Source organism: Oncorhynchus kisutch, linkage group LG9, assembly GCF_002021735.2.
Source record: "Oncorhynchus kisutch isolate 150728-3 linkage group LG9, Okis_V2, whole genome shotgun sequence".
Lineage (NCBI taxonomy): Eukaryota > Metazoa > Chordata > Actinopteri > Salmoniformes > Salmonidae > Oncorhynchus > Oncorhynchus kisutch.
Genome location: NC_034182.2, coordinates 17,692,724 through 17,716,572, shown reverse-complemented (window position 1 = coordinate 17,716,572; position 23,849 = coordinate 17,692,724). Strand labels below are relative to the sequence as shown.

At 40.2% G+C, this 23,849-nt stretch overlaps 1 protein-coding gene across 1 annotated transcript in view; it reads right to left on the bottom strand.

Annotated features, from left to right (window-relative positions):
* LOC109896834 (ankyrin repeat and BTB/POZ domain-containing protein BTBD11-A) overlaps window positions 1–23,849 on the bottom strand; it is a 221,837-nt gene that overhangs the window by 81,460 nt on the left and 116,528 nt on the right. The window contains exon 4 of the mRNA XM_020491219.2: window positions 3,526–3,678. Within this exon, the coding sequence (XP_020346808.1) occupies window positions 3,526–3,678 (153 nt within the window). The remainder of the gene's footprint in view (window positions 1–3,525; window positions 3,679–23,849) is intronic.

Genomic DNA, 23,849 nt, shown 5'->3' with positions numbered 1-23,849 from the left:
CCTGAAGATTGTTTCTCTACTTAGTTTGACCAGTTTATTCAACCTGGAATATCATTTTTTGAAGTCTTCGTCCGAGTTCACCTGGACCAGCGGCAGCTTTTGGACATGTGAACTGAACTTGCTAGCAATAGTAGCTAATTGGGCACTAGTAATGGACATTATGGAACAAAACAACAATTTACTGCGGAAGTAGGATTCCTTGCACTGCATTCTGATGAAAGATCATTAAAGGTAAAGGAATATTTATGATGTCATTTCGTATTTCTGTTGACTCCAACATGGCGGAGAAATATATTTACTTCTGAGCGCCGTCTCAGATTATTGCATGGTATGCTTTTTTGTAACGTTTTAAAAAAATCGGACACAGCTGTTGCATTAAGAACAAGTGTATCTTTTAATTATATGTAAAACATGTATCTTTCGTCAAAGTTTATGATGAGTATTTCTGTAATCTGAAATACTCATGTAATTACTCCGGATATTATGGAGGCATTTCTGAACATGGCGTCAATGTAAACCGAGATGTGTGGATATAAATATGCATATTATCGAACAAAACATAAATGTATTGTGTAACATGATGTCATATGAGTGTCATCTAATGAAGATTATCAAAGGTTAGTGATTCATTTGATCTCTAATTCTGCTTTTGTGACTCTATCTTTGGCTGGGAAAAATGGCTGTGTGTTTTTTGGATTTGGTGGTGATCTAACATAAATATATGTTGTGTTTTCGCTGTACAACATTTTAAAATCGGACACGATGGGTAGATTAACAAGATGTTTATCTTTCATTTGCTGTATTGGACTTGTTAAAACTTCTTGACGCTACCCATCCCTGTCGCGGTTTCATTTTGTCAGCAACCGCTGAATAGCATAGCGCAACAGTCAAATAATATTATTAAATCATATTATTAAATCACAAGTGCAATATTGCAAAATTGTCATCTCAGATTTTGAAACTATGCTTTACAGCGAAAGCAATCCAAGCGTTTGTGTAAGTTTCTCGATAGCCTAGCATAGCATTATGTACACTTAGCATCAGGAAGCTTGGTCACGAAAATCAGAAAAGCAATCAAATTAACCAAATACCTTTGATGATCTTCGGATGTTTTCACTCACGAGACTCTCAGATACACAACAAATGTTCCTTTTGTTCCATAAAAATTATTTTATATCCAAAATACCGACGTTTGTTTGTCGTGTTATGTTCAGAAATCCACAGGAAAGAGTGGTCAAGACAACGCAGACGGAAATTCCAAATAGTCTTCATAATGTCCACAGAAACATGTCAAAGTTTTTTATAATCATTCCTCAGGTAGTTTTTAAAATATATATTTGATAATATATCAACCGAGTGTGCAGGTTTTTCAATAACAGCGGGAGGAACAATGGCGGCTTTACTCTGTAGGGCAAAAACTCACTCTGAGAGCCCCCACCTATCCACTTGCGCAATGTAGTCTTTCACGCTCATTTTTCAAAATAAAAGCCTGAAACTATATCTAAAGGGAAGCCAGAGAAAAAAGGAATCTGGTTGATATCCCTTTAAATGGAGGATAGGCATGCATAGGAACAGAAGGGTTTCAAAATAATAGGCACTTCCTGATTGGATTTTCCTCAGAGTTTCGCCTGCAATATCAGTTCTGTTATACTCACAGACAATATTTTGACAGTTTTGGAGACTTTAGAGTGTTTTCTATCCTAATCTGTCAAATATATGCATATTCTAGCATCTTGTCCTGAGACGTTCCCATTTATTCTGGGAACGTAATTTTTTCAAATATAAAAATAGTGCCCCCTAGCTTTCAAGAGGTTAATGTGTGAAAGTGAAAATATTTCAAAAAAATATTTTTGAATTTCCTGCGCTGCCTTTTCAGCGGAATGTTGGGGGGAGGGGTTCCGTTAGCAGAACCTGTGTCCTAGACAGGTTAAACTAAACTACAGAAGCAATTATTTGTTTTCATGTCTTTATTGCATACATCGTGTAAACATTCACAGTGCAGGGTGGAAAAAAGTATGTAAACCCTTGGTTTTAATAACTGGTTGACCCTACTTTGGCAGAAATAACCTCAACCAAACGTTTTTTTGTAGTTGTGGCTCAGTCCTGCACAACGGTCAGGAGCAATTTGGACCATTCCTCTTTACAAAACTGTTTCAGTTCAGCAATATTCTTGGGATGTTTGGTGTGAACCGCTCCCTTGAGGTCATGCCACAGCATCTCAATCGGGTTGAGGTCAGGACTCAGTGACTGGGCCACTCCAGAAGGTGTATTTTATTCTGTTGAAGACATTCTGTTGTTGATTTACCTCTGTGTTTTGGGTTGTGCTGTTACATCACCCAACTTCTGTTGAGCTTCAATTGGTGGACAGATAGCCTTACAATCTCCTGAAAAATGTCTTGATAGACATGGGAACTCATTTTTTCCATCAATGATAGCAAGCTGTCCAGGCCCTGAGGCAGGAAAGCAGCTCCAAACCATGATACTCCCTTCAACATCCTTTACAGTTGGGATGAGGTTTTGATGTTGGTGTGCTGTGCCTTATTACTCCACACATAGTGTTGTGTGTTCCTTCCAAACAACTCAACTTTAGTTTAATCTGTCCACAGAATATTTTGCCAGTAGCACTGTGGAACATCCAGATGCTCTTCTACGAACTTCAGACGTGCAGCAATGTTTTTTGGACAGCAGTGGCTTCTTCTGTGGTGTACTCCCATGAACATCATTCTTGTTTAGTGTTTTACGTATCATAGACTTGTCAACAGAGATGTTGGCATGTTCCAGGGATTTCTTTAAGTCTTTAGCTGACACTAAGATTCTTCTTAACCTCATTGAGCATTCTACACTGTGCAGTCGCAGTCATCTTTGCAGGATGGCCACTCAAAGGGAGAGTAGCAAATGTGCTTAACTTTCTCCATTTATAAAAGAAAATGTCTTACTGATGAACATCAAGTCCTTTAGACATACTTTTGTAACCCTTTCCAGCTTTATGCAAGTCAACTATTCTTAATCTTGGGTTTTCTAAGATCTCTTTTGTTCGGGGAATGGTTCACATCAGGCAATGCTTCTTGGGAATAGCAAACTCACATTTTGTGAGTGTTTTTTATAGGGCAGGGCAGCTCTAACCAACATCTCCAATCTCATCTCATTGATTGTACTCCAGGTTAGCTGACACCTGACTCCAATTAGCTTTTGGAGATGTCATTAACCTAGGGGTTCACATAGTTTTTCCAACCTACACTGAGTGTTTAAATTACGTATTCAATATAGACTAGAAAAATACAATAATTTGTGTGTTATTAGTTTAAGCAGACTGTGTTTGTCTGTTGTGACTTAGATGAAGAGCAGATCAAATTGTATGACCAATTTATACAGAAAACCAGAATTCCAAAGGGTTCACATACTTTTTCTTGCCACTGTATGTCTGAATAAATGCACAATCCTGTGTTCAGTAATTGTGTGTGGCTGTCTGAGAGAGATTTTTATGTGTGTGTGTACTTGTGTATGTTCATCCATGTCATGTCTTACTTTAGCTGCCGTGGCTCACAGTCCACCCCTGGCAGGAGCAACCTGGCAGCTTGTCTCACGTCATCGCTGTCCACAGAGAAGCTGCGCCTGTGTTCTGTGTGTGCCACCGCCACCCGAATCCACTCCATCAGCGGTGGCAGTAAAAGGAAGGGCCTGAAAGGGGGGGACACCATTAGCTCTCACTAGGTAGTCTCCCTTGGCAGACTGGTTGTCTCCCACATTAATAATGTTCCAGCATACACGTCTGCACAGATACAAACATCCGTTTGGTATAGTAGGAAACAGGTCAGAAATGGACACATAGGAAGTCCGACCAGAGCCTTATCCATTTGTGCCATGGGATAAACATCCCCACCAAACACAAAATTGGAAACTAGCCAGATGGATATTTTCAATGAGTTTCTATTTCGCAAGTGAGTAGTTTGTTTGCACCATGACAGCTAACATTCTACCACTGACTGGCTGTGGCTATAAATAGCTATTTGCGTCCGCATCTGTCGGTCCGTCTCTGTTATTTTTCAAAGAGCACAATTCCTGCCCACATTTTAAGCCTTGCCTACCCAAATTTGTAATTTGTTGGGAGAATTGTCTGTGTGAAGAGGACCCTCCCAGGAAGATTTTATTTTCCAGCTTCGAAGTTGCCAAGGAAACCCCCCATTGTTCCCCAGACTTAGTGTTGTTGCCCTATGTCTGGGATTTCCGAGACTACTCACTTGGCTGTTCATAACCACAGTGTTACTGTTCAGCATGGACAACTGAGATTTACTTTGGCTTGTGCACCGCTGTGGACCCTGCATTGGCATTGCAAAACCATGCTGACAAAAGTTACAATCTTGATTTTGAACCTGTTAAATCATGATGTATACTGTCTTGATCATAATATATGCCCAGAGTATCATTTTCATTTGATCACTCTGATCACAAATCAAATCTGTTATTTTATCAAGACCAGTTTCAAGGTTTACACAGACACCAATTATTCAAGAATTGACGGAATATGCCATTTCCGCACAGAAATGGCTCCTCTATGCTGTTAAAGGTTACTTCAATCACAATCTGCCAAGAAACCTCCCGTTTGACATGTTCAAATTTCACAATTTCTGAGCCGTATTTCTGTCAAATAGACCCATCTGTTGCTTCATCTCTCTCTCTCTCTCTCTTTCTCCTCAGTTCCAACATGTGATCCTCTATGGTCACATTTTGTGGATGCTGATGAAATCTTCCCATTCGCCATCTGAGAGGAAAAGCTCAAATTATATAATGATCGGCAGAGGGACAATCATTTTAAGTTGGGAGATAAGCTTGCTTTTCATGTCATAGGTCCTCTCATTATGTTTGCTGTTGTATGTTAAAGATAAACAACATTTATTTCTAAACTGTGGAGGGTGATGTTTATTGAAAAGGTATACGTGTTATACTACGCTGCAACTTCTCCAGTGTTGAATCAACACTAAACAGTGTTCAATTTAACACTTATCTATAGGAGTCCACACTTTTCAGTGTTAAATTAACATTTTGCTTAGTGCTGATGCTGTTAAACTTTATCAGTCTTAGGGAATGTACACTTTAAGTGTTACACCATTTACAGCCTTATTCAGCCAAAAACGGAAAAGTGATGCGTGCATATGTATTCACCCCCTTTCCTATGAAGTCACATAATTAGTTAGGTAGACTTTAAGTGTCACAGGATCTCAGTATATATACACCTATTCTGAAAGGCTCCAGAGTCTGCAACACCACTATGCAAGGGACCACCAAGCAAGCGGCAGCATGAAGTCCAAGGAGCTCTCCAAACAGGTCAGGGACAAAGTCGTGGAGATGTACAGATCAGGGTTGAGTTATAAAAAAAAATCCGAAACTTTCAACATTCCACGGAGCACCATTAAATCCATTATTAAAAAATGTTAAGAATATGACACGACAACAAACCTGCCAAGAGATGGCTGCCAACCAAAACTCACAGACCAGGCAAGGAAGGCATCAATCAGAGAGGCAACAAAGAGACTAAAGATAACCCTGAAGGAGCTGCAAAGCTCCACAGCGGAGATTGGAGTATCTGTCCATAGGACCACTAAGCCATATACTCCACAGACCTGGCCTTTACGGAAGAGTGGCCAGAAAAAAGCTATGCTTAAAGAAAAAATAAGCAAACACATTTGGTGTTCGCCAAACGGCATGTGGGAGACTCCACAGACATATGGAAGAAGGTATTCTGGTCAGATGAGACAAAAAAATGTGCTTTTTTGCGCAAACCCAACACCTCTCATCACCCCGAGAACACCATTCCCACAGTGAAGCATGGTGGTGGCAGCATCATGCTGTGAGGATGTTTTCATCAGCAGGGACTGGGAAACTAGTCAGAATTGAAGGAATGATGGATGGTGCTAAATACAGGGAAATTCTTGAGGGAAACCTGTTTCCGTCTTCCAGAGATTTGAGACTAGGACAGAGGTTCGCCTTCCAGCAGGACAATGACCCTAAGCATACGGCAAAGCAACACTCGAGTGGATAGGGAGACGCTAGCGTCTCAAGTGGCCAATAGCCTCGGGAAAAGCAGAGCGCCAAATTCAAATAAAACGCTATAAAACTCAAACTTTCATTAAATCACACATGCAGGGTACTCAATTAAAGCTACACTCTTTGTGAATCCAGCCAACATGTCAGATTTAAAAAAAATGCTTTTCGGCGAAAGCATGAGAAGCTATTATCTGATAGCATGCACCCCCCCTGAACCACCTGAACGAGTTGTAAACAAAATAATTAGCGTAGCCGGCGCTACACAAAACGCTGAAATAAAATATAAAACATGCAGTACTTTTGAAGAGCTTCTTTGTTGGCACTCCAATATGTCCCATAACCATCACAATTGGTCCTTTTTTTTATTAATTCCGTCCATTTATACCCAAAATGTTCATTTATAAAGAAGGTTTGATCTGGAAAAAAACAGCTTTCCAAAACACAACGTCATTACAAAACATTTCAAAAGTTGCCTATAAACTTTGCCAAACTATTTCAAACTACTTTGTAATACAACTTTAGGTATTTTTAAATGTTAATAATCGATCAAATTGTAGACATGGGAATCTGTATTCGATACAGCAAGTAAACAAAACATGCACCATTTCCCTCTTGCGTAACTATCAAAAGTGTAACGTTGTTCCAGGATGTGCCTCTTCTTCGTTTCACCAATGATTAACTTCAACCCAATTCCAAAGACTGGTGACATCCTGTGGAAGTCGTAGGAACTGTAAAATGGGCGCTATCTAATTTCCCTTGACAAAGACACTTGAGGGAACAGACAGAGGAAAAATAATAATAATAATAATAATAAATATGTTCTGTTATAGTCACAGACATGATTGAACCAGTTTTAGAAACTTCAGAGTGTTTTCTATCCACACCTACTAATCATATGCATATAACATATTTCTGGCATGAGTAGCAGGAAGTTGAAATTGTGCACACTATTTATCCAAAAGTGGAAATGCTGCACCCTATCCTTAAAAGGTTTTAAGGGGAAACATTTAAATGTCTTGGAATGGCCTAATCAAAGCCCAGACCTCAATCCAATTGAGAATCTGTGGTATGACTTAAAGATTGCTGGACACCACAGAACCCATCCAACTTAAAGGAGAGCTGGAGCAGTTTCACCTTGAAGAATGGACAAAAATCGCAGTGGCTCGATGTGCCAAGCTTATAGAGACATACCCCAGGAGACTTGCAGCTGTAATTGTAGCAAAAGGTGGCTTTATAAAGTATTGACTTTGGGGGTATGACTAGTTATGCACACTCAAGTTTTCAATTTGTTTGGTCTTCTTTCTCATTTGTTTAACAAACAAAAAAATATTTTGCATCTTCAAAGTGGTAGGCCTGTTGTGTAAATCAAATGATACAACCTGCCCCAAAAAATCTATTTTAATTCCAGGATGTAAGGCAAAAAAATAGGAAAAATGCCAAGTGGGTGAATACTTTTGCATATCACTGTACATAGATTTCAAAACTGGCATAACCATAGATCACTTAAATTGATATGCTTCCACTAATGGGCGGCCAAAAATAATTAACTGATAGCCACACCCCACTAAGCCACGCCTCCAATTTAATTTTCCAGTGTGCCTTGCCTTTTCGCGTGAATTGTAGTTACCACCAAAAAACAGCGTTCCAAAACACAACGTCATTCCAAAACATTTCAAAAGTTGCCTATAAACTTTGCCAAACTATTTCAAACTACTTTTGTAATACAACTTTAGGTATTTTTAAATGTTAATAATCGATCAAATTGTAGACATGGGAATCTGTATTCGATACAGCAAGTAGACAAAACATGCACCATTTCCCTCTTGCGTAACTATCAAAAGTGTAACGTTGTTCCAGGATGTGCCTCTTCTTCGTTTCACCAATGATTAACTTTAACCCAATTCCAAAGACTGGTGACATCCTGTGGAAGTCGTAGGAACTGTAAAATGGGCGCTATCTAATTTCCCTTGACAAAGACACTTGAGGGAACAGACAGAGGAAAAATAATAATAATAATAATAATAAATATGTTCTGTTATAGTCACAGACATGATTGAACCAGTTTTAGAAACTTCAGAGTGTTTTCTATCCACACCTACTAATCATATGCATATAACATATTCCTGGCATGAGTAGCAGGAAGTTGAAATTGTGCACACTATTTATCCAAAAGTGGAAATGCTGCACCCTATCCTTAAAAGGTTTTAAGGGGAAACATTTAAATGTCTTGGAATGGCCTAGTCAAAGCCCAGACCTCAATCCAATTGAGAATCTGTGGTATGACTTAAAGATTGCTGGACACCACAGAACCCATCCAACTTAAAGGAGAGCTGGAGCAGTTTCACCTTGAAGAATGGACAAAAATCGCAGTGGCTCGATGTGCCAAGCTTATAGAGACATACCCCAGGAGACTTGCAGCTGTAATTGTAGCAAAAGGTGGCTTTATAAAGTATTGACTTTGGGGGTATGACTAGTTATGCACACTCAAGTTTTCAATTTGTTTGGTCTTCTTTCTCATTTGTTTAACAAACAAAAAAATATTTTGCATCTTCAAAGTGGTAGGCCTGTTGTGTAAATCAAATGATACAACCTGCCCAAAAAAATCTATTTTAATTCCAGGATGTAAGGCAAAAAAATTGGAAAAATGCCAAGTGGGTGAATACTTTTGCATATCACTGTACATAGATTTCAAAACTGGCATAACCATAGATCACTTAAATTGATATGCTTCCACTAATGGGCGGCCAAAAATAATTAACTGATAGCCACACCCCACTAAGCCACGCCTCCAATTTAATTTTCCAGTGTGCCTTGCCTTTTCGCGTGAATTGTAGTTACCACCAATGACTGTTTGTAAGGGATAGAGAAATGGTTGTTGAATTCCTTCATTTTCAGTCCTGTGGCCTTCACCACGTGAGTTCATAGGCAAATGTTGTCATTTAAAATTATACTAGTGATGGGGAAGCAATGGTTCCTGAGGTATTTAGGTTTTCCAGGTTTTCCAATTGTGTTGAAAATAGGTTCATTGCTCATGGCTTTGCTCAACAGTGTACACTTGTGACCCCTGTTGGTCAAAATAATTTATAGCAGTCAAATTATAATAGATTATGTTCCACATTCCCACGTATTGCACAACGTTTCTGAGCTACTACAGCCTGAAACATTTACATGGGAATGTTTATAATTGATTACAACATGCAGCCTTTGAATATCAGTGCACTGTGTTTGATTGGCCTACATTTTATAGGTCACCAGAATTGACATAACCTCTCCCCAAGACGACACCTACAAGACAGTATGCTCCGGCAAAACAAACTGCAGGGATTTTTCCATTTCTCAGCAGCCAGCTGACTAATTTGACGCTCATTACCCACTCCATTTTCTCGAGGCAGTAAGCCAATGCCTTTATCACTTTATCAGAAGCAAGTGAGCAATTACATCCAAAGATTGGTTTGGTAGAAGACAAAAAGAATACAAAAAATCTACGCTACAGCAGGCTTTCCCAAAATGGCCAATGCCGTCGCCAAATAAAAACGTGATTCACATTTAAAAAATATATAAATAAAAGTAATTCTAAAAAATAAATTATTCACATTTTCAAACAGCCCATTTATATTTTCCAACTGGGCTATACTTTTGGGTAAGTTTTTTTTATTGCCTGAGTTGCCTCGTTTCACTGTCAAAAATAAAATTAAACCATCTCGTGTTCAGCAAAATAACACAATGTCAAATACAGTAAAGAACGTTGTCCGAAGAGCAAGAGCGGCCTCGGCTCCTGGGCCTAATGGAGTACCATACAAGCTCTACAAGAACGCCCCGGATGTTCTACGCTTTCTTTGAAGGCTCATGAGGATAGTGTGGCAGAAGGAAATAATACCAAAGGCATGGCGAAGGGCTGGTGGTGTGCTAATCCCGAAAGATAAGGATGCGACAGACATCAGTCAATTCTGACCAATCTCCCTTCTCAATGTCAAAGGGAAGATCTTTTTCAGTATAATAGCACAGAGGCTGTCCACTTATCTGGAAAGGAACAAGTACATTGATACATCTGTACAGAAAGCAGGCATTCCTGGTTTCTCTGATTGCCTGGAACATACTAGTATGATTTGGCACCAGATCCAAACAGCTAAGAAGGACAAGAGAGACCTCTATGTCATCTTCCTCGACCTGGCCAAAGCCTTCGGCTCAGTTTCTCATGAACTCCTCTGGGAATCCTTCAACATTTTCCACGTACCAGAACCCATCACTACACTGGTAAAGGCCTATTTCCAAGACCTGCAATTGTGTTTCACAACACCTGACTTCACAACAACATGGCAGCGCTTGGAAGTAGGCATAATGGCAGGCTGTACAATTTCTCCTCTGGCCTTCACTATGGCCATGGAAGTCATCATCAGGGCATTGAGATGGGTGGTTGGCGGTGAGAGAACTAAGGAAGGGCTCAGTCTCCCACCTATCCAAGCATACATGGATGACATGACTACACTGACCACCACTGCAGCATGCACCAGGCGGTTACTTGCAAAACTGCAGGATAACATCAAGTGGGCCCGGATGAAAATCAAGCCAAGCAAATCTCGAAGCATCTCCATAGTCAAGGGACAGCTTAAAGATGTGAGGTTCTGCATTGGAGATGACCCGATACCAACGGTGTCTAAGCAACCCATCAAGAGCCTGGGTAGATGGTACAACGAAAGCCTCCGGGATAAAGATCAAGTGCAGCAAGTAAGGCAGGACATCGCCGACGGTCTTGAGAACATCAACAAGACCCTACTGCCTGGGAGGCTCAAGCTTTGGTGCCTACAGTTTGGACTTCTCCCCCGGGTAATGTGGCCACTCACCGTCTATGAGGTCCCAATAACAACAGTGGAGAAGATGGAGCGAACCATTACCTCATACGTGAAGAAATGGCTGGGTGTCCCACGATGCCTGTGTAACATCGGCCTCTATGGCAAAGGGGTCCTTGAACTACCTCTTACAAGTCTAACGGAGGAGTACAAGTGCTCTAAAGTAAGACTTCAGATGACATTGAAGGACTCCAAAGACCAGACCATTAGCAAGGCTGCACCTCCCCTACACACTGGACAGAAATGGACATCATCCAAGGCTGTGCAGCAAGCAACATCAGCCCTGAGACACCAAGACATTGTGGGGAATATCCAGCATGGAAGAGGAGGCTTTGGCCTGGCAGCAAGCAAACCAATATTCCATAAGGCAACAACATCTGAACGCAGGAAGCTGGTGGTCGAGGAGGTGCGCAGACAGGAGGAGACTGCAAGAAGTGCAAAGGCTGTCTCTCTTGCTAAACAAGGGCAATGGACACGGTGGGAAGGCCTGGAGAGGAGAAAGATCAACTGGAGTGAGCTTTGGCAAATGGTAGCAAGCAACATCAGCTTCATCATAAGAGCTGTTTATGATGTGCTTCCATCACCAAAAAATCTACATCAATGGTATGGCGAGGACTCGACCTGCCCCCTCTGCCCAGCTCCAGCGACTCTCAGGCATATAATGACAGGTTGCAAGACCAGCCTCTCACAAGGCCGCTACACCTGGAGGCACAATCAGGTCCTCAAGAGCCTGGCTGCAGCACTTGAGACCAAGAGGAGTGCAACCAATTCATTACCTCCAAAAACAAGCAATCCCGTTAAAACAACAACATTCATCCGGGAGGGACGGAAAAGGCCCAAGTATCCTCCTACGAAGCCATAAACTGGACACCTAGCCATGGCCCGGGACTGGAAGATGCTTGTCGATATTGGCCAGCAACAACTTTTTCCACCTGAGATTGCTTCTACCAACCTTAGGCCAGACATGGTACTCTGTTCCCCTTCAAGAAAGGCTGTGTACATCATAGAGCTCACAGTCCCATGGGAAAACTCTGTTGAAGAGGCCTACAAGCGTAAGAAACTGCGTTACACAGAGTTGGCAGCAGACGCAACTCAGCGTAGCTGGAATGCAAAAGTTTGGCCAGTTGAAGTGGGATGCAGGGGATTCGTGGCTTCTTCCACCATCAGGTTGCTGAAAGAACTTGGAATCCATGGACAGGCTCTGCGGTAGACCGTCAGAGCAGTTTCTCAAGCAGCTGAAAGAGGCAGCCAGTGGATCTGGATCAAACGGAAGGACCCTTGCTGGGCTATAACTTCATGACCCCCCACCCCCACCTGAGAACCCAATTCAGATCCCTCCATAGTCCCGTGGGACATCTTAATTGGGCATGGGACACAAGCTAAGGCTTGATCACCCTTTAGCTGGCCACCTTTGATGAGGGTGTTTAGTGATTAAAGGCCGAAACACCCACTGATTCGAAGACACACTGTGTCCCAAAATTGACATCTTAACCCAGTCTAAGAAATAAACCCCCCATGCCACTCTGTCAACATCACGGCAAATCTCATGCCATGCATCTATTGGCACAATGGACAGTTTTTAACATCCTGTCCCGTGTTTTATGATTCAGGTAGCCTAGTCAAATAATTAACATCCAATCACATTAACTGTTACTCTCTCGCGGGAATTGCACTAACGGTCTGTATGTAGCTGTTAGGAAATTATGATTAAATGACTGAACAAATCATTTTAAATGGATCTGTAACTAAGTAAACTTATACTCTGTTTTATTGTATCTGATTAACAATATGAGTTCATAAGAAGGGATTGTGTGACACGGACAAGGAGTATTTAAAGTTAATGAACACCATTCCAACTAGGAAGAAAGAAATGGGTAGTGGATTAAGTAAACAGATAAGGTAGTTAACCTATGGTCGAACTGACGAAACTTACCTCTGGCATGTTTTAGATAAGACAGTGAGTGCATTCCTAGGTTTTCTGTTAATTAGAACTGTCAGCTAAGTGGTGATCGATAATGTTGAGGGGTCAAAAGTTAATTCAGTTGTGTCCTGTGTATGTGCTAGGAGGGTCAGAATGAACTCAGAATGAACCTATAAAGTTCCCTTTGACCCGGTCTGGAGGAGGAGATTCATTTTAGGAGTAATGAAATGACGTCATGTTATTGTATATAACGTGGCAGCGCGAGAATACATTCTGTTACCTATTATTGATAAGACTGGTCTCCGTCTATTTTATGCAAACAAGAAACTTACAAATTCTCATGAAATAGATTAAGGGAATTCAATTAATGAAAACACATTGGTATAATTAAATTACAGTAACAGTAGCCTAACGTAGCTGCTGCTCATTCTGTTTGCTCTAAAATGGATAAATAGTTCAAAGTAAGGCCCATGTCCATAGAGACACATACCAGCTCTATTGGTAGTACTGCTACTACCAGCAGTACTGCACCTGTCAATGACACAAGTTGTTCTGCTTCCACAAGCACATCCAATGCTAGCATCAGTAATTCTACATTCGTTTTTAGTCCAGCTACCACAGACACTGACAGTTGGGAATCTGATGCAGCCAAAGATCTCCTACCCCCTTACCTGAGAAAGCAACAAACAGACAGGGACGTTGGACCATCAAAGAGGCTCAAATATGATGAGAAGAGAACTACATTGATTTAGGGTTCACTTAAATTGGGAGTAGTGCCTTTCCTCAGCCACAGTACTTTTTGCACATATAACACACTATCTCACAACTCGATGAAACCTTCACTATTGCGCAAACATTTAGAAACAAAACATGGCATTTGAAAAATAAATCACAGGAGCTTTTTGAGAATTAAGATGAGAGAATTTTAAGAGAATTGTTGAGAATTAAGATGACTTTCGAGTAGTAAGACATGTATAAAAGCAACAGATACCGTTAATAAGAAGGGGCTAGAAGCGTCTTATATGGTGAGCTCCCGAGTGGATAGGACAGGCAAGCCCCATGCTATTGTGGAGAACTTCATTCTTCCTGCTGCCGTGGATATGGCTGAGACAATGCTGGGGTAAAAGCCCAAAAAACTCTACAGACAATGCCTTCATCAAAAAATACAGTTTCACGACGCATCAGTGACATGGCAGAAGATGTTTTGAAACAATTACTGCTTCGCATACAAGCATACAATTCTATGCTTTACAGCTAGATGGGTCAACAAATCAAATCAAATTTATTTATATAGCCCTTCGTACATCAGCTGATATCTCAAAGTGCTGTAAAGAAACCCAGCCTAAAACCCCAAACAGCAAGCAATGCAGGTGTAGAAGCACGGTGGCTAGGAAAAACTCCCTAGAAAGGCCAAAACCTAGGAAGAAACCTAGAGAGGAACCAGGCTATGTGGGGTGGCCAGTCCTCTTCTGGCTGTGCCGGGTGGAGATTATAACAGAACATGGCCACGATGTTCAAATGTTCATAAATGACGAGCATGGTCCAATAATAATAAGGCAGAACAGTTGAAACTGGAGCAGCAGCACGGCCAGGTGGACTGGGGACAGCAAGAAAATAAATCCTCTTCTGCAAACCACTGGAAAACAGGAGAGGATATTTTTAAAGTACTGGACAGCTTTGTGACATCAAATGGATGGTCAAGATGTGTACTGATGGCGCAAAAGCCATAACAGGGAGACATAGTGTAGTGGTAAGGCACGTGCAAGCAGTTGCTATCGACGCCACTTGGGTACACTGCATGCATACACCGAGAGGCTAATATTCAGTTAATAATTTTTCCCAAATACCAGAGTCTGTGAGCTCAAATAGACTTTAATACAAAATAATATAAGCCGAGCTGGTTCATGAAGCAACTGACTTTCCAGCCTTGGCAGACACTTTTTATACAGGTTTCATCCTTACGTCACACACATAATAATTATTCTTTATTTAAGCTCTTGAAACTAGGGGGCACTATTTTTATTTTTGGGGGACCAGATGCTAGAATATGCATATAATTGACAGCTTAGGATAGAAAAGTTTCCAAAACTGTCAAAATGTTGTCTGAGTATAACAGAACTGATATTGCAGGCAAAAGCCTAAGAAAAATCCAATCAGGAAGTGACTAATGTTTTGAAACCATTGTGTTCCTATGCACCCCTATTGGCCAATGAAAGGGATATCAACCAGATTCCTTTTTCTACGTATTCCCCAAGGTGTCTACAGCATTTTGACGTAGTTTCACGCCTTTATGTTGAAGAATGAGCGTAAACGACTACATTGCGTAAGTGGCCAGCTGAGGGCTCTCAGAGTGATTCTTGCGTAAAAGACAGAGGTAGTCATTTTTCCTCTCTCTCCTAATGAAAAGCCTATTGTCCTGGTTGATATATTATCGAATAGATATTTGAAAAACACCTTGAGGATGGATTATAAAAACGTTTTCCATGTTTCTGGCAATATTATGGAGCTAATTTGGAATGTTTTCACCGTTGTCGTGACCGCTATTTCCGTTGGATTTCTCAACATAACTTAACCAACAAACTGAGGTATTTTGGGTATAAAAATCATCTTTATGGAACAAAAGGAACATATGCTGTCTAACTGGGAGTCTCGTGAGTGAAAACATCCAAAGCTCATCAAAGGTAAACGGTCAATTTGATTGCTTTTCTGATTTTCGTGACCAAGCTTCCTGCCCGTAGCTGTACATAATGCTATCGATAAACGTACACAAATGCTTGTCTTGCTTTGGCTATAAAGCAACATTTCAAAATCTGAGATGACAGGGTGATTACCTCTCTTTTTTTTAATCAACTTTTTGATAAAAAGCGTGCAAAATTTCAACATCCTGCTACTCATGCCAGGAATATAGTATATGCATATGATTAGTATGTGTGGATACAAAACAATCTGAAGTTTATAAAACTAAATCATGTCTGTGACTATAACAGAACTTGTGTAGCAGGCAAAACCCCAAGGAAAATCTGTTCAGAAAAAATATAAAAAATCCCTCTGCCAGCTCCCTGTATTGTCTATGTCGCGCCCAGTTTACAGTTCCTACAACTTCCACACGATGTCACCAGTCTTGGGAATTGGGTTGAAGTTAAATCTTTGCTGAAATGAAGAATAGGCACTTCCTGTCAGAGGTTACACTGTGGATAGTTATGAAAGAGAGAAAATCGTCCATGATTTGTTGACTTGCTGCTATTGAATACAGATCGCCCCGTCATCAATTTGATCGATTATTAACGTTTACAAATACCTAAAGTTGGATTACAAAAGTAGTTTGAAGTATTTTGGCAAAGTTTATAGGCAACTTTTAAAAATTTTTGTAATGACGTTGCGTTTTGGAAAGCTGTTTTTTTCTGGATCAGACGGGCTTTATAAATGGACATTTTGGGTATACATGGATGGAATTAATCGAAAAAAATTACCAATTGTGATGTTTTTGGGACATATTGGAGTGCCAACAAAGAAGCTCGTCAAAGGTAATGCAGTGTTTTATATTTTATTTCAGCGTTTTGTGTAGCGCCGGCTACGCTAATTCTTTTGTTTACGTCTCGTTCATGTGTTTCGGGGGGTGCATGCTATCAGATAATAGCTTCTCATGCTTTCGCCGAAAAGCATTTAAAAAATCTGACATGTTGGCTGGATTCACAACGAGTGTAGCTTTAATTGAGTACCCTGCATGTGTGATTTAATGAAAGTTTGAGTTTTATCTCGTACTATTTGAATTTGGCGCTCTGCATTTCCCCATGCTATTGACCAGAAGAGACGCTAGCGTCTCTATAGCCAAAAGAGGTTAACAAAAGGCTAAGCTGTGTTTCACTATATTTCACTTGTGATTTCATGAATATGAATATTTTCTAGTAATATTTTTTGACCGTTGCGCATTATGCAAATTATGGTGGAAAATAATTAGCGTGGTTGATGACAATTCTCCCAGATCCGGAGATACTTCTGGCCCTTCTTTGGAAATCTTGCTTGTTTGTAGGTGACTAAATACTTATTTTCCACCATAATTTGCAAATAAATTCATAAAAATCCCACAATGTGATTTTCTGGATTTTTTTTCTAATTTTGTCTGTCATAGTTGAAGTGTACCTATGATAAAAATTACAGGCCTCTCTCATCTTTTTAAGTGGGAGAACTTGCACAATTGCTGGCTGACTACATACTTTTTTGCCCCACTGTAAATGATGGAACTTTATGGAACAAATTAGTCATTTTTTGTCGAACTGGGATTCCTGGGAGTGCCTTCTGATGAAGATCATCAAAGGTGAGGGAATATTTATGGTGTTGTTTCTAACTTTGTTGATTCCAAAATGGCGGCTATTCCTCTGGCTGTTTTGGGTTCTGAGCGCAGTTCTCAGATTATGCTTTTTCCGTAAAGGTTTTTTGAAATCTGACACAGTGGTTGCATTAATTTGTTGAGTGTAGGGAGCAGTATTTCGATTTTTTGGATGAAAAACGTACCCATTTGAAACTGCCTAATTCTCAGGCCCAGAAACTAGAATATGCATATAATTGTCAGATTAGGATAGAAAACTCTAAAGTTTCCAAAACTGTTAAAATATTGTCTGTAAGTATAACAGAACGGATATTGCAGGCGAAAGCTGAGGAAAATCTATTCTATTTTGAAAGCTCCATGTTCCATTGCCTGCCTTCACTCCATTTAAAGGGATATCAACCAGATTCCTTTTCCTATCACTTCCTCAAGGTGTCAACAGTCTTTAGACATAGTTTCAGGCTTTTATTTTGAATAATGAGCAAGAAGAAAACATTGTGTCAGTGGATAGCTGGGTATTCGCATGAGTTTTGCTTGCGCAACAGAGTAGGGCAGCCATTGTCTCTCCCTCTCCGATTGAAAAATAGTTTGTCCCAGTTGATATATTATCGATTATATATTTTAAAAACAACCTGAGGATTGATTATAAAAACATTTGACATGTTTCTGTGGACATTACGGATACTATTTGGAATTTTCGTCTGCAATGTCATGACGGTTCGAGCCTATGGATATCTGAACATAACGTGCCAAACAAATGGAGGTATTTTGGATATAAAAATAATATTTATGGAACAAAAGGAACATTTATTGTGTAACAGGGAGCCTCGTGAGTGAAAACATCTGAAGATCATCAAAGGTAAGCGATTCATTTTATTGCTTTTCTGATCTTCGTGACCAAGCTACTTTGATGCTAGGTGTTCATAATGTTTTGTCTAGTGATCGATAAACTCACACAAACGCTTGGATTGCTTTCGCTGTGAAGCATATTTTCAAAATCTGACACGACAGGTGGATTAACAACAAGCTAAGGTGTGTTTTGCTGTATTGCACTTGTGATTTCATGAAAATTAAATATGTTTAGTAATTTCATTTGAATATGGAGTGCTGCAATTCAGCGGGTGTTGATGAAAATGATCCCGCTAACAGGAAGTTAAGGAGAAGTCTATCTTTAATTCTGTGAATAACACTAGTATCTTTTATCAATGTTTATTATTAGTATTTCTGCAAAATTTCCGGATGTTTTGGTATCAAAACATTACTGCACGTAAGGCGCCAATGTAAACTGAGATTTTTTTATATTAATATGCACCTTATCGAACAAAACATACATGTACTGTGTAACATGATGTCCTATGAGTGTCATCTGATGAAGATCAAAGGTTAGTGATTCATTTGATCTATATTTCAGATTTTTGTGACTCCTATCTTTGGCTGGAAAAATTGCTGTTTTTTTTACTTGGCGGTGATCTAACATAATCACATGTTGTGCTTTAGTTGTAAAGCATTTTTGAAAACGGACACGAAAGATAGGAGTCACAAAAATCTGAAATATTCACAGAATTAAAGATAGACCTCTCCTTAATAACCTCTCTGGGATAGGGGGACGCAAATGTCCCACTTGGCCAATTGCCAGGGAAAATGCAAGATTCAAATAAAATACTCTAAAATTCAAACTTTCATTAAATCACACATGCAAGAAAGCAAAATAAAGCTACACTCGTTGTGAATCCAGCCAACATGTCAGATTTCAAAAAGGCTTTTCGGCGAAAGCATAGGAAGCTATTATCTGATGATAGCACAGCAGCAAACAAAGGGAGTAGCATATTTCAACCCTGCAGGCGCTACACAAAACAGAGAAATAAAATATAAAACATGCCTTACCTTTGACGAGCTTCTTTGGTTGGCATTCCAAAATGTCCCATAAACATCACAAATGGTCCTTTTATTCGATTAATTCCGTCCATATATATCCAAAATGTATTTGGCGCGTTTGATCCAGAAGAAAAACAGCTTCCAATTTGCTCAAAGTCACTATAAAATATTTCAAAAGTTGCCTATAAACTTTGCCAAAACATTTCAAAATACTTTTGTAATACAACTTTAGGTATTTTTAAACGTTAATCAATAGAGGATGAGAGGAACCTAACACGACTTTTCAAGTCTTGGCCGACTCTCAACACCGTTACCCTTTTCCAGGATGGCCGTACTTCTTCATTGCACAAAGGAATAACCTCAACCAATTTCCAAAGACTGGTGATATCCAGTGGAAGCGGTAGGAACTCCAAACAAGTGCCTAAAAATATCGTTTCCCCATGAGAACTCATTGAACAGACAGAGACCTAAAAAAAAAGAATCTGAATGGTCCTCTGGGTTTTGCCTGCTACATAACTTCTGTTATACTCACAGACATGATTCAAACAGTTTTAGAAACTTCAGAGTTTTTTCCATCCAAATCTACTAATAATATGCATATCTTATACTCTTGGCATGAGTAGCAGGAAGTTGAAATTGGGCACGCTATTAATCCAAAAGTGAAAATGCTGCCCACTATACTTTAAGAATTTAATGCAACTGCTGTCAGATTTCAAAAAAACTTTTCGGAAAAAGCATAATCTGAGAACGGCGCTCAGAGAAATATCCGCCATTTTGGAGTCAACAGAAATGAGAAATAACACTATAAATATTCACTTACCTTTAATGATCTTCATCAGAAGGCACTCCCAGGAATCACAGTTCGACAATAAATAACTGATTTGTTCTATAAAATTTCATAAAGTACATAATATATGTCCAAAGAGCCAGTTGTTGTTAACGTGTTCATCCCAGTAATCCATCTTCATGAGGCGCGAGCATTTCGTCCAGACAAAAACTCGAAAAGTTCCGTTACAGGTCGTAGAAACAAGTCAAACGATGTATGGAATCAATCTTTAGGATGTTAACATAAAACATCAATAATGTTCCAACTGAAGAATTCCTATGTCTGAAGAAAAGCACTGGAACGGGAGCTAACTCTGTCATGAGCGCGCGTCACGAGCCTGAGACACTCTGCCAGACCACTGACTCAAACAGGTCTCATGAGCCCCTCCTTTATAGCAGAAGCCTGAAACAAGTTTCTAAAGACGGTTGACATCTAGTGGAAGCCGTAGGAAGTGCAACTTGACTCCATAGACACTGTGTTTTCGGTAGGCCAAGCTTTGAAAAACGACATACCTCAGATTTCCCACCTCCTGGTTGGATTTTTCTCAGGTTTCCGCCTGCCATATGAGTTCTATTATACTCACAGACATCATTCAAAAAGTTTTATAAACGTTAGAGTGTTTTCTATCCAATACTACTAATAATATATATTAGCATCTGGGACAGAGTAGGAGGCAGTTCACTCTGGGCACACTATTCATCCAAAAGTGAAACTGCTGCCCCCTATCCCAAAAGAGTTCAACTTTGCAGATGGGGCCTCCTGAGTGGCGTAACGGTCTAAGATACTGCATCATAGTGCAAATGGCCTTGCTACAGATGCTGGTTCGATACCTGTGTCGGCTGCAACTGGGAGACCCATGAAGCAACAGCGTTTGGTTCCTCTCCCTCTAAAAACAGAAAGAAATAATTCTAAATACTAAACTGGCCTATTTACAAATTAGTAAGAATGTGTCACACCATGTTCAGGAATGGCATTTTCCTCGCTCACTTTAGGTTATTTGAAAACAAATTCTCCAAATCTCATGATTTTTTAAACAAGCCATAGAAAGTTGGTTGCAATTTCAGTTTAATTCACCAGAAAAGACGGAACAAATATTGTAGTTAAACTCAAATATACTAATTGATACAAAAAAATGTATTGGCTGTACTAGATTTTCCTTTCCTCCTGTAAATCCTAATATGCTCACTTAAATGAATAGAGATCCTGGTAATGAGGCTACAGTATGTTGTTACAGCGTAATCAAAGTGAGGACAATCGGCGATCTGCTTATACTTAAGCTGAAAGTCACACTTTTCCAGTTCTCCACACCCCGCCCCAAACTTCACCCTTAACCCAGTTACCATTCAAAATGAACTGTTTATCTAAAAAAAATGACCATGTGACCAAGGAGAACAGACGAAATGGACATTGTTTTCATCAAGTAAGTTTATTTCTATGGAACTACCCGTTCCAGTGTAAAGACCGTAACCATCATAGGACCTGAAAATGAGCTGGAGCTGAGAGGATCACAAAAACTAAAAGGTATTTTTGTTTCAATGCATTTTCTTAAAAATAATTGTGTAGGTATACTGTGTAATAAAAATCGATAATTAAATAAAAGGTTAAATAAAAATAAATAATTGTGTACTAAAAATGAGAATGTGTTTTTGCAGAGCATACAACCACGCACCGAAACAAATGCATGCTTGCCAAGAAAGTGGTTCGTTTTGCTAGATTCTTAAAATGTGTATGCAGCATTTGTGTGTTGGAGTCACTTTTAATTCTTAATTGATCTACCGTTTCTATCATAGGCCACTGTAATCGATGGGGACTCAGGGCGGTATCATTCTGCTTATCTGATGAAGGTGCACATGGATCAGATTCCAACTTTGAAGACCGAGTTCGAGTCATTGAAGGCAGACCAGCAGAAAGGGCGACAGCTGATTCATTGGTCCAGAGCCAGGCGGTATTGGCAGAGTCACTCGTCATTGTCGGAGAGTCACAACGGCATTGGCGGAGTGTCAGGTAGAGAATGATGCGTTGAAGAGGGCAAGGAATGAGATGGAGTCACAACACATGCCAGGCACGCCTGTGAGCTCTGGAACTCCACCTCCGACAGGCAGAGTCAACATACCTGGCGGGTTCGTCAGGTCGTCGATTCACCCTGACATTTCCATTCCTCTTCTGATAACAGAATTTGACCAATTGCTCACCAGGCACAGTGAGGGGCGTCCAGACCATTATGCTGTTCTGCTATTCCAAGGATGTTAAACTGAAGAGAGATACCATGAGTGGACACAGAATACCAACTGGGATGGATCCTGAGACAAATGTGGCTTACCAGTGAACCTCCGGGTGTTCATCATTAATACTGTGTCTCAAAAGTTTCTGTCCATGACTGATGCAACCCAAAAAACATTAAAGACAGAGGTAATGAGTACTTGAGGTCAACGAGAAAGTCTGGACATGGCCTGCTCTCCAATTATGTAAGGAATTAGGCACTTTACCATAGTATGTACTATAGGCTATGTTTACTTGTCAGACTGCACAGTAGCCTAATAAACACATGCTATAGGTCTCCGGGCCGCAGCCGGCACAGGTATTGAACCAGCATCTGTAGCAACGTAGTTTGCACTGCGATGACTTAGACCACTGCACCACTCAGGCGCTGTACAACATGACTGGTCAGGAGTAGGCTACAGTACTACAGTAAGAGCAAAATAATCATAACATTTCCACACTCCAATTGGAGTCTAAGTTTCTCTTAGAATAAAAACATTTGTGTAACAACAGTTTTAGTAAGTAACACTGACGAGTAGTAACAAGTAAGTGTGTTTTTAGAGACACAGTAGTGCCTTGGGAACCAAAAGCATAATCGTGCTCTAACTCCCCCTTGCGCTGGTCTGGAGCAATGAAGTAGTCACGTGGGGTACCGTACTAAACCACAAATTACCTCTAAATCCCACAGCATAATCGCAAAACTTTTAGTTGAGCCACCACTATAGTTGGGTTGTTTTCTTTAAAAAGAAAATAAATAAAAAATGCATTGGTTTGGCATTGGTTTGTTATGAAAAAGAATGCATCCCGATCTGGCGTAAATTTTTCAGCACCTGCTGTGCTCCTGTGGAAGGATTATGTCCACAGTGGGCTTCACCACCTTCAGAGCATCTCTTACAATCAGTTTGATTGTGTGGGCAAGACATGGATGATGCATCCATTTTAAAATGTTCATGGCTTTGGTTATGTTAGCTGCATTGTCGCTGACACAACAGACCACTTTTCCATCTACTTGTCATTCTCTGGCCACTCTCAACACTTCCTCTGCCAAGTTCTCTGAGGTGTGTCTGTCGCTGTATCAGTCCAGAAGACAGCTAGACATTGAAAAATCTTCAATGAAGTGACTTGTAACTGACATGTAAGAAGTGGTTACCCTTGATGTCCAGCAGTCAGTGGTAAGGCAAACTGCAGTAGCTTTTTGAACTCTTTTCCACACTGAAGCCTGTGTGATCTCGTACAGTTGTGGAATATGTTATTTTGAAAGGGTTTTCCTGCTTGGAATTATGTATATTTGGATTTAGACTATTGCTATGATTTCTTAAACCTCTGGCTGGAAATCGGTTGCAATCATTTTAGCCAATACAATATCAATTTGGCCTTGTTTTGCTACAGACCTAGACTTTGGCATACACTGGTCCATAGAAGACTGTGGAGTAGGCCTACTTGACTGAGTGGATACTTCTCCACGTGTGGAGGTGCTGGCTCCACCACTATCACTAGCAGGCCTGCTAGTTTCTCGAAGCGCAGCTACAGCTAGCTTCACAGTTGGGTGCACAGTTCGCATATGCCGTTGTAGGTTGTGCATAGAACAGGCTTTATATGAGATTTTGTTTTGGCAAATTCTACACTGTGCTCTAACATTGTCTACATTAAACATGCATCCAAATGCTACTGTACTTCCGACTCATTTCACAGCTGTCCTTCCTCTCTCTCCTCGGCTGTAAAGTGTGTGACTGAGTGAGTTGGCTCGGCCTTCCC